The 11919-nt window shown below is 46.7% G+C and overlaps 1 protein-coding gene across 6 annotated transcripts; it reads right to left on the reverse strand.

The window, feature by feature from the left end:
- Positions 1 to 538: 538 nt before the first annotated feature.
- C11H19orf12 (chromosome 11 C19orf12 homolog) lies at positions 539 to 9265 on the reverse strand. Of its 6 annotated transcripts, XM_030955968.1 has the most exons (5): positions 9142 to 9226; positions 8427 to 8455; positions 7049 to 7156; positions 2667 to 2843; positions 539 to 1608 (listed from the first exon to the last, which is right to left on the reverse strand). In XM_030955968.1, exons 3-5 carry the CDS (start codon positions 7065 to 7067, stop codon positions 1346 to 1348), a joined length of 459 nt encoding a protein of 152 aa, XP_030811828.1. In that variant the 5' UTR covers positions 7068 to 7156; positions 8427 to 8455; positions 9142 to 9226; the 3' UTR covers positions 539 to 1345. The 6 variants fall into 6 exon arrangements, with proteins under 6 accessions (XP_030811828.1, XP_030811824.1, XP_030811825.1 ...); XM_030955964.1 differs by lacking the exon at positions 8427 to 8455 and having other exon boundaries at positions 7049 to 7181; positions 9142 to 9265; XM_030955965.1 differs by lacking the exon at positions 8427 to 8455 and having other exon boundaries at positions 9142 to 9257.
- Between the last annotated feature and the right edge of the window lie 2654 nt (positions 9266 to 11919).

The following is an 11919-nucleotide window of genomic DNA, read 5'->3' on the forward strand; positions in this document are numbered from 1 at the left end:
CTGACAAGGTTAGGAATGCCCACTTACCATTCTTTTTCACCTCCTTCTCACATCACTGAAAAAGTGTTATCAAATGCTAAGAACAATCACTGTCCTGCATGCCACTGAATTTATCAAAGGCGAATGGTACCTGCAGAAGTAAATTAACCAAAAGCATACAACAGCAGCTTTCAGTTTAAAGCTTCACCATTTAAACCTTATAAAAACCTCATCACACACACACACAGGTAGACCTTTTACTTTAGGCAAAAAAATGAACTTGGCAGAACAGTTTCAATTGTGTCTTTACATACAAAGAAGGCACACCTGCACATTTTCCTACCTACAAACTTGCCTTATGAGCGCCTTGAAACCCAGTGTGACCAACTGGCTGGGACACTCGACACCACAGCATTTGGTGCTTACAGTAACAATGCAGCTGGCACATCACCCCAGCCCAGCAGCTCTGCTGCTGCCAGCTGCTGGCTGCCCGCTGCAGGCCTGCCTGAGCTCCTGAAGTGTTCCTGTCATTTAAAGCAACACACAGATCACTAGGAGGTTTCTTATTAAGATTTTAATGAAAACAGAGGACCAGCTGTACAGACTCAGCCCAGAAACCAATGCTCAAACGACAACCTTCATGCTGGGGCTCATATAAAACTGGCAGATTCACCTCCCCATTTTTAATGTCCCACCCTCCCATTCCAGGGCACAGGAGCCTGGTGAAAACTGAATTGAAAGTGTTCACAGATTGTTTTCCTGTTACTTGAAATCTTGTTTAAGTATTTGCTTCATTTCTTACATAAAGGATAACTCAAGAATTACAATAAAAAAGTGACAAAACATGGACTGAGTCTTTTGAGTTCACAGTAATGTACTCCCTTATAAAACTTTCCTTTGCAGGGCTGAAACAACAACAGGTAAAATTCTTCAGTGCCCCAGCTATTTTGGCACCTTACATGTCATTCACAGGGAAAAAAAAAATTAAAGCACTTAAACAAACAGAATTAAGTCTCCTAAATAAAACAAAATGACTTTGAAAATTTTCACAAGTGACACAGTAGCCTAAGAACAGCATGATTCCCTTCAGCAATCTGAATTAGTCCTAGTGCAGAGCAATCCAAAATTACATAGCAAGTCTGTGTCAAGATAATGCAGTAATCTAATACTATCCTTACAAATCCACACAAATCAAAATTATAACAATAAAGGATAAAAATTTAAAAACCTCCAAACACCAAAACCTAACAGCCCAAACTTAGATCAGCATATATTTATAATAAGTACTGATAACTAGCAATTGTTGAAGATTTACAACGATGGGAGTAAAATGCATTCCAGCATAAAAATCCTGCTCTGCAGAGGATTATTCTCCATATGTTAGTTGTGCTTTTAACTCATGGGTAAGGTAAGTGGTCAGCACTCCTAATACTTTTTCCGTGAGAGCAGAATTTGACATTACAAGAGCAATCAGCTGAGCAGCATCAGTCCAGTCTAAGTTCTTGACAACAGCCATGGCTTCAGCACAGAGCTTCTGCTTCTCAGCAGCAGGCAATTCCATTAAAATCTGAGGGACTGACTTGAACTGTCCAGAAGTCATCCATCCAAGCAATCCACCCAGTGCTCCTCCTAGGAAACACAATGAATCACCAGTCTTTATCAGTTAATGTGAAAGCCTGGAATTCCCTCCTCAGCCTTCACCTACAATGTTCCCACCACAATTAGAAATCAACATAGAGTTGTTATCTGTATCTGCTTTAACCAAGTTTATACACTGTTTTCAAAGCATCAAAAAGGATTTTAAAAGCTCTTTACATCCACAACTACCATAAAGAAACCCCTTATACAATCAACACCGATAGCTTCAAGCTTAGAAACCAGAACCAAAACAGTCTCTGGGACGCTCTCCTAGGGTAAGCTCTACTGCACAATAAAACCTTGCCCAAGGAAAACACCAGACCAACAACTGCCTCAGCAGTGCCAGTCTCTTACTAGATACTCCCAGAGTGGTCAGAGCTTTCTGGTTCTTTAAGAGTCACACACTGCAGTGTCCTACACACCTGAAGCCACCCCTGCAGGTGCTTGGAGACCAAGCCCATCAGACACATCCAGGCTTTCATCTACCATGTGGACAAGACACGCTGGGGTAAGTGGAAGCTCCTAGGCTATGAGGATAACAGCAGAGGGATGGATGATGTGCCTGTGGCTGCTGAGAAAGCAGCCCAGCAACCCTGCAGGGCTCCCCTCCAGCAGCAGTGTGAGTGCAGCACAGCAATCCACAGGGCAGCACTGCCTGGAGCACACATGGCCTGGGATGGATGGACAGATGGAATGAAGGCAGGAAAGAGAGAGAGAGAGAGAGAACCCTCCCAATGGAGAGGTGGCAGAACTGACCCTGCCACCAAAACTGCCAACCCCAGAGACTGCTCCTAAAAAGTAATCTATGCACTCCCAGGGATGCAGCTTTTCATTAGACAAAAACTCTGAATTTGCAGCTTTGACTCAGTTAGCAATGTTTCCCATGATAGCACAGAAATACTTGAAAGCCTCTGATGGCTGAATTCATCTTCAAGGGAGTTTTATGAGAACATCAATAACTGATTTAGCGGCACTTTACGCAAAAGCCACTAGAAGCATTGATGTCTAAGATTTAACCACCCTCTCTTTCCTAAAAAAAGCACACTCACCTACAGCAATTCCAGGAGGGCCTCCCAGCATGCCCCCCACAAAGGCAGATGCCCCTGTGAGCATGGCTCCCCGGCCAGAGTTGGCAACAGCAGCTTTCATGCCCTTCACCGTGGCAACGTGGCTGAGCAGCGCCATCACATCATCAACACGCAGCGGCACCCCGGCGTCCCCAAATCCTGCACAAAATGTTTATGTTATCTTTTGGTCACTGCAACCAAGACTAAGCCTAACTGCTAAATGAACTTGATGGGAAGATAAGCCTAGTGGTCAAAGACAAACACAGGAAATACTAACTGCTTTCTTTGTTGATTCTCAGAAAAGCACCCCGTGCAGCACGTGCTGAAGGTTACCAAAAATGCCAATGAGATCTCACGTTAGACCAGAAAAGGAATGAGTTTATAACAAATTCAGAGATTCTACAGAATCAGATTCTTCAGTACATTGCTGTTGGCCTGAGCAATTCCCATGTGTGTTCAGCATCACACACAGCTCTGGGAAAAAGACAAAGCTTCACTCTACCACAACTAGCAGATTATAATTGACTCATCTGTCAGGTATCTTCTCATTGTCCTAATTTCTACCACAAATCTGTCATTTATTTTCACATAACAGTTCTTCTGCCTGTTTTGTTACATGTTTAAACACTTGCATGCTGATTTCTGAAGGCAAGAGGCTGACTGTAGCAACCAAGAAGTGCCCGAGAAGTGTTGGAGGAGACACCTGGCGCTGGGACATGTAGTGCTCAGCTGCTCTGGAGCCAGACCAGCAGAAAGGTAGGGCTGGATGGAGAAGGCAGTCAGGACTCAGAGCACAGATGCCAGCAGAGTCTCACAAAGGAGCAAGCAGAGACACAGGACCCCAGCTTGTGAAATGCTGTCCCATGTCCTCAGCAAGAGGCAGAGACCTGTCCCTGAGAACAAGCACTCTGAGACCAAAACTTCTCACCCTCAGTCACTTGCTGCTGCTGCTCACTACATAAATCATTCCCACTCTGCACACCAGCTGAGGAAAGGGCTTCCAGGGATAATTAAAAACAAAAACAAAAAAAGTATTCAATGGGATTAAAAATAAAATCACATCTACACAAGTTGCAGATTTCTTCTTGTACATGTAATGTCAGCACTATAGAACTGATGAACATTTGGGGCTTTTTCAGAGCCTAGAAAACCTCTTATCCCAGTGTGTGTGCAATACTTTCTCAGCCCAGGCCAACCTGTTTCACAGTCTCTCCTGAACAGATCTCCTCAGTGCAAAGTTAATGTGCAGTGGTATCTCATGATTTTTTCATATTAAAAATTAACTACTGCAACAGAGAAAGCTTTCTTCTGCACTAAAATGGCTGACTGCAAATCATCTATGGCACTGCTGACCCTGAAGAAAGGTCTGGGTTTTGGGAAGGGACCACATATGCTCCATAGCTGCAAAGAGGCACAGCAGGAAATCCATCCGACAGTTGATTTTTCTCACTACTTCATTCATCTTTGTGCCAGTCTCAAGGAAACATCCAAGTTCATAATTTTACCACTTCTGCTTTTGGGCTCTTGGCAGGCTGCTGACCCAGCAGTGGCTCAGAGTGGCAGAGTGTGCTGGGCAGTGACAGCAGAGCCACACACTCTGCTCCCAGAGTTACAGATTCTCTCATTCCACGGGGCTCAAGCTCCTAGGAATGAACAAATGGCTGCTCTGCCTGTCCTAGAGCAGTGGGGAAAAACCCCCAAATACACTACTGGAACAGCAGCCACTGCCAGGCCTGGACAGAGAGACAATTAAGTGTTTGTTTTCACCTTTCTAACCAAAGGTGAGCAGCTATCCACTCAGAGTGCCATTCACAGCAGCCCTGAGCAGGCTGAAGTGCTGCAGGATTCACTCCCTCCTCTCAGACACTGATTTGTGCTTGTGCTTCACCTCTGTGCCATGTCCCAGACTAACCCAAAGCGCTGAAAACAATTTGCATCTCCTCTCTGGGCTAAATTCAGTCCATGTCTCACACAAAGCCCTCCAGGATGAAGGCTCTGCAGCACAGGTGGGACTACACACCTTGGAGAGCTGACAATCAGCTTTGCCCCCTCAAGCGGAGGAAGTGCTACAATTTCCTAAAGCAATCTGATTGTACCAGATGTGCAATGCTGTTTTATGTGCAGAGACACCTGCAGCTGAAGCACAGGTTCCAGCACTGGGTTGAAGCTGGCTGCCCAAAGTCACCTGCACTGCCATCCTCCACAGGGCCAATACTGCAAGGTGTCCTCACAGCGACATGGCAAAGGTGACCAGCTACCCTTGGTTTCTCTGGATAAACAAAACACTCCTTAATAACTACCTTTAAAGAGCAGTTGACCTAAAGTTAAAAAATAGCCAGGCCATAAGGCAAGTGGTCATCACACTGCTGCCTGGTGGTGTACAAATTTGTGGCAAGGCAAATTTGGAACTCATCAATCATCCTCAATATAAAACAGAAACTTACTGGGACTCCAGAAACTGAAAGTAGTTTTTTCATAGTAAATTACTGATAATTTCTTTCCCATCACAACTCCCCCAAAGGAAATTTGCACTTGCAAAATTAACATTTATTTGGGCTCTTTTGGCTTGACTGAACGGGGTTCTTGCACAGCAGAGTGGGTCCTCCTCAATTCTGGATGCGAGCATCACACTCAAAACTCTCAATGACTTCACAAGGAGCACTCATTTTCTCTAAACACTTACAGGTATTTCTATGATCTCTTATTATATTTACTATAATTTAAGTGCAGCAGAGAACATTAGTGAACACAGTACCTGAGGCACAGCACAAACAAGGTTGGCCTTTTTTTAACTTACATACAGAGCACTAGTGGGAGCCACTGAAACATAAACCACGTCCTAACGTGTAAAGTAATCCCAGATTCCTACATTTGGCACACAGAATTATGAATTCTTTGAAAAAATTCAATTAAGAATCAAGATGGTCAATCAGGCAATTTTCAGTGAGCGGGTATTTATTCCACCACACACTCCAGGACATTAAAGGATATTTGGACAATACACTAACAAGTTGCAGCACAGAGACACCACAAAAGCATTTAACCTGCTATTAGGACAAGCAGCCCCTACCAAAAAACCAATTTCAATAACTGTCAGCAGCCAGCCAGCTCGCTCAGGAAATCAAACAAAAGGCTTATAAAGCTCTGCAGCTCCAAACCTCTAACAACACTCTGGGAGCCTGTGAGAAGCCAACTGCAAGAATGTGGAGCACAGAGTTGCATCTGACATCAACCTACTGATGAGAATCACAACCAAGCAGAAGAGGAAGACAGGCATGTTGCAGAATGCCACTGGTGCTACAAAGGAGTAAGGATCCTACCCCAGAACAGCACAGAAGAAGCTGTAAACTTTGTGTGTTAGAGGTACAATCACATGATAGCCAAAACCATTTACAAACTCTGATGGTGCAACTCACAAGTAACTTAATGTGCAATTTGATTCTAGCAACCAATTGTTCCCTACTGAATTCACCCAGACATTAGGAAACACCAGGATTGTAAACCACTGGATCTGGTCTAATGAAGGGATAGAAATGTCAACATCCATAAAACTGTGTGCAGCTTTCAGAGGTGCTAAGTCTCCACAGCTCCTACTGACTTCACGTGGTACTGAGAATCTTCAGCACCTCAAGAAAAAAACAAACTCAAGAGTTCCAGAACATGAAGCTGCTGACAAACCAAGCTCTGTTGTGCAATGGTTTTGTTCTACTGCAGCTCGATGGCTGCTCTCTTTGTGTCTTTGTGGTCTTCCCAAATACTCATCCCCAGTCTCAGATTCTGTACTTCACTTGATGCTCCCTCGCTCACTTTCAGCCCAAGGACAGGAGAACAAAGTGAGCAAGGCTCCTGCTCTCCCTGTCCAAAGACATCATGTTCCAACATCTCAACTTGGAACCCACAGCCAGCAGGTTTTCTTAAGAAGAAAAATGCCATAGAAAGAATTGAAACAACAACAGCATACCCCACTCACTGAAAGTCCTGCTAATACAAAGAATTGAAGAGGGTTCCCAGTGAACTCAGTGGTGTGAACCCCATTTCAGCTGTTCCCAGGTTAACATTCCCATCTCATCAGCCTACTTCCCCCTTCACCAAATGATGACTTCAGACAAGCAAAAGCCCTTCTATCCCTGCACTCACTATCCCAGTGAGAGAAAAATGAGCCTCTTCCCAAATGCCCACAGAGCAGACATTCCCACCAGCACCCAGCAGCCTGCCCCACCATGGAGCTGTCCTCACTGCTCCTTGCAGCTTCTCATGGAGGGAACTGAGGGAACATCTCTGCCATGTGCACGTACGCAGCACAAAATCCCACCCACACAGCACATTCCAAAGCACTGGGAAGATACAGAGATAAGTGTTCTTACCTGTGCCTGTCCGTATCATGGTGGACACCAGATGGTGATGAACAAGAATGTGAGGTGAAAATTTCTTCTGTTTCAACTGTACAGCAACAGCTCTCTATGAACTGGAACCTTTTATAAGAAATTTGAGACAGCACTGGAGAAAATCCAAACACAAAGTACTCAGACACTCAGACAGACTGAAGAACACAACTTCACAAACAACAGTGTGCAGGACAACATCACCTGATGGACTGAACAGGCCAGAAGTCCATCAATAATTTCAATAACAGCTGGTGGACAGACAGGGACTCAAGATACTGAGTCCATCTGCAAAGGAGGACTATCTCATCACTGGTGCCTACACATCCTGTAAGCACAAGAAGCATCTGGCTGCTAAACCATCACTTTCTGAAAATCCTACCTTTACAGCCTGGTCTAGTATTTGGAACCTGCAAAGCAGGTGGCCTGTCTGATAAAAATCATGACTAGCATCAGCAGCCAGTAAATATACCAGTTTTGAACCTGCTCTGCATTTACAAATTTCATTTATTTTGCTAAGATAGGGTTTACTCCTGCTTGGTGGCATAATAGTTAAAATATGCTTACTGCCACTGCCACTTCAGCATTTGGTACTCTTCTTTCCCAACCACAAGGATTCACTATATCTAAAAATATTTACTGTAATAATATGTCACTGACTATATATTTACTCAGATTTCTTTTAGTTTCCATTATATGAGGAGATGATAAGAAACTCTTGTATTTGCTAGACAACCTGAATTCAATTGAAATGCACAAAAGAGGATTTTAATATAGTTTTGCAAGAACTGAGGCCTTAAGAGCATTGCTTTTCTTCTGTGTATTTATCAAAGCATGTAATATAATCAAAGCACTTAATAGATTTATTTAACACAAGAGGTAACAAATTCACTCATTAGATCAGCAAACTACTTGTAGGGACCTAGAAGCTGATTTTACAAGGTTCTTAGATGCCTAAAAATGCAGCTAAATATTCAGTGGGAATGATCTCATTCCACTGAGATAACAGGAAATTTGGCACCTAACCTGTCTAGGCACTTAGGATACCCAGCTTACCTGGTCTGCTACATTACAAAGCATCTGTGAAAGACTGGCCATAACTCCTTCTGCCCTTGAATTTTTATAGACCTCATTCATTGTCCTTCTAATTAATAAGCTAAGAGCTATTCTTTCCCCACATTTCCTAGCCAGTTTCTCCATTTTGAAGGCTGTATTCAAAAAAGTTACAGGTCGCTTTCATCAGCTAACTGATACTGAAGCCAATAATGAGACTTTCAGTTAAGAAAGAGGAAAGAGATGACAGTCAGAAACACAAATAGCAGAGCTGTTCCGCTGTAGAGGTACTTAGCACAGCACACACCAGTGATATCTTCAAAATCGGAACTAAGCCTGAAAATGAAAGATGTTTTCCCTGACTCATTGCAAAAACATAGAACTTCATCTCATTAAAATTAATCAACATGTTCTGAATGCCTTAAAATTTATTAAAAATGTTATGACTAAAATAGACTGAGCATAAAATGTAATTATAAATCCTTTGAAATAGCCGAAATTTAATTACACTATAGCTATTTCTTTATTTATTTTCCTGTCAATTTCAGGTTTACTGTTGCTGAAGCATTGCTCCAGCCGCAATGTGACTTGGAGAAACAAGGAATGAGATGTTCATTGAAAACCCACCGAGACGCGTTTCTGTGTCACCTGCTCGGGGTGGCCCTGCTTGGGCTGGGTGATCTCAGAGCTCCCTTCCCACCACAATGACTCGGGGATTCTGTGCAGCGCAAGGGGACTTCAGTGGGGCCTGAAGGTCCTTAGGGGCATTAGCGCCGCAGCGAACCACGGCCCCAGGTCCAAGTCTAGCTCCAGCTCCGGGCTCGGCCGCAGGCGCTGGGGCGGCTCCCCCGGCGCTCCCTCCCTGGGCAGCGCTGCCCGGGCGGCCGCACCCGCGAACCCCGCGGGCCGATGGCGCTGCCCGGGGCACAGGGCCCTCCGCGGACAGAGCCAGCGCCGCGCTCCGCCAAGCCGCACCATTCCTTCCTTCCTTCCTTCCCTCCTCCCCTCTCTCCCCCGCCTACCTGCGCCGACAGCGCCCGGCTCTCCGCCGGCCGGGCACGAAACAGCGGTGGCGCCGGAGGAGGGGCCCCGCGGAGCGCCCGGCCCAGCCCGCCCTGAGCTCTGCCGGCCGCGGAGCGCCCGGCCCGGCCCGGCCCGCCCTCAGCTCTGCCGGCCGCGGAGCGCCGGGTCCGGCCCGGCCCGCCCTCAGCTCTGCCGGCCGCGGAGCGCCGGGTCCGGCCCGGCCCGCCCTCAGCTCTGGCGGCCGCGGAGCGCCGGATCCGGCCCGGCCCGCCCTCAGCTCTGGCGGCCGCGGAGCGCCGGGTCCGGCCCGGCCCCTGCTGTCAGCTCTGGCGGCCGCGGAGCGCCCGGCCCGGCCTCAGCTCTGCCGGCCGCGGAACGCCGGGCCTGGGCAGCGGGTCCCGCGCTCTCCGCCGCGGCCTCGGGCCATCCCCGCCTGCTCCGCCGCCCAGTGCCGCCCCCGGGCTGGGAGCGCGGCCGGGAACGGACACGGGCCGTGTGCGGGGCACCACACGCTGTGCCGGGCCCGGAGTAGGCAGCGGGGTGGTCAGAGCGATGGAGCGCCCCGCCTGCGAGGGAAGGCCGGGAGAGCTGGGGTTGTTCAGCCTGGGGAAGGGGAGCTTTGGGGTGACCACACTGCGGCCTCCCAGGGCCTGAAGGGAACTTGGAGGAAAGATACGGCAAGGGTGTTCAGTACAGCATGTAGTGACAGGACAAGGGAGAATGGGTTCACACTGGCAGAGAGTACGTTTACATTATAGATTAGTGCCAGGAAATTAACTCATGGTGGTAAAAGCTTATGTCCAAAAAGGAGACAGAGGAGTAAGTAAAGCTCTGTAGCATTTTTTTGAATAAAGGGAGAGGGCATGGAGCACTTCCCATATGGTCTCTGAAATTGCTAGAGGATGCCGCCTCCTTTTTATCCTGATTTCCCAACTGCATTTCCCCCTCTCTTTCCCCAGTGGCTGAAGTACTTGAGAGGCACAGACTTCGCAAATTGCCTAATACAGAGGCTCTTCTAACGTGTATCCTGCTCTTCTTCTGTAAGTCCAGGAAGAATTAGCACATCCTTGGGTGAGCAGCAGTCTGTGTCAATTAGTGGAATTCTTCTGGAATTCTTGGTTCCCCTCATTGCTTCTTTCACCTGTCAGTATCTGGCTTAATCTACCAGCAGGCCCACAGTTTGTTTGTAAAGACACCTCCCTCTCATTGCTTTCATTAGGAAAAATTCTTGTATTGTGGTGAGGCATTGGAATAGCGAAGGACAGGCATTGTGGTTGCCCCATCCTGGAAGTGTCCAAGGCCAGCCTGGATGGGGTTGGAGCAGTCTGGGAGTGTGGAAGGTGTCCCTGCCCATGGCAGGGGGGTGGAACAAGATGTTCCTCAAGGTCTCCTTCTAAGCCAAACCATTCTATAATGCTATGATTGTAGGAACATGCTTGTGGAACAGAACATCCCAGTCCCATCTGAGCTGGGATAAAGGAGGAGGAAAGAGCCTTGCTGCCACAGAACAGTGCCTGGCCCTACTCTGAGAATTTGGTCTCAAGAGTATTTTTGCATGCTTGTCATCCAGGTTTGTTTCAGCCACCAGCTCAGTAAAATGCAGTGTGCTAGTCTGATAGAGCACCAGGAGCAATCAAATGAGCATTAAAACAGCTGTGTCACATATGGCTCCTGAAATACCACACTGGCTCCTAATACCAGTACAGTCTTGGAAAAATTACTGCCAAATGTTAAAAATGCTGCCATTTCCTCAGGAATGGTTTAATAACAGAAGTTTTTGGCTTTGTAAACTAAGCCTTCATTATGATTTCATTTCTGATTTAAGATAAACCATCTCCCCTCAGTTCGTTATTCAGAAATCGAAAATGCAGGATGAGAAAATGAAGGAGAAATATAACTCACAATTTTTGTCCCTTTCTTGCAGCTGCACTGGGGACTTCTTAACCTCCCCATGCTTTATATGATCACATAAAATAACTCTCTGTGTAACAACTCAAAATGTTACAGGTCTACTGATGCTCTTGATTTTTATGATTCGGACGTAAAACACAAATGTAATTCCTAAAATGAGCAAAGAACCTAAATGCCACATACATTTTAAAAAGTAACACCCCAAATTCCAGCTGCAAGCAGCTTTCCAAGGGGCAAAATTAAAAGCAATGAAGTCTGCAAACCGTCAAAGGAGGGAATTTTTATCACTATGCCAAACGGAATCATTACTTCACTACTCTAGGTAAAAATACACACGGGTTATTAGGGTTACATTAGTGGGTGTTTACTAGGTCTGGTTTTTAAGACGGCAGAAATTACTAAAATCAAGATGCAAGATAACTTTGTAGGTATATATCCTTTAACACTACATGCTGCTGCAATTGCATTACAGCATTATGCAATCGCTAACTCAGCTGCAGTCAGCGGGAATCTGGTTCTTCATGGGAATGTGGTTAATGGGAATCTGGTAAACAGGAATCTGGTTTCTTACAGGAATCTGGTTAATGGGAGTCTGGTTCTTGCATCCGCTGGGTTAAGATAGGATTGTGTCCGTGGTTCCCAGCCAGGATCCGATGGAGTCAGCCTGTTCAGCCTGGGTGAGCACGCACCCATGCCCGTGTGTCAGCCCAGCTCTCACACGGAGGGCTCGGGCTGGATCCCGGCGCTGGTTCGGGTTTTCCGCGCCCGGGTGCCGCTGCCCGGCGGCTCCATCTGGCGGCAGCCGCAGCTCGGCAGAGCCCGCAGCTCCTCTCACGGATCCGGGGAAGCCGCAGCTCCGCGCCTGC

The sequence above is a fragment of the Camarhynchus parvulus genome, chromosome 11 (assembly GCF_901933205.1).
Source record: "Camarhynchus parvulus chromosome 11, STF_HiC, whole genome shotgun sequence".
NCBI classification, from domain to species: Eukaryota; Metazoa; Chordata; class Aves; order Passeriformes; family Thraupidae; genus Camarhynchus; species Camarhynchus parvulus.

Coding starts and splice junctions, on each gene's coding strand:
- C11H19orf12 (XM_030955964.1), bottom strand. Junction 1,609..2,666: donor CCCTCCTGGAATTGCTGTAG/GTGAGTGTGCTT, acceptor TGTGTTTCCTAG/GAGGAGCACTGGGTGGATTG.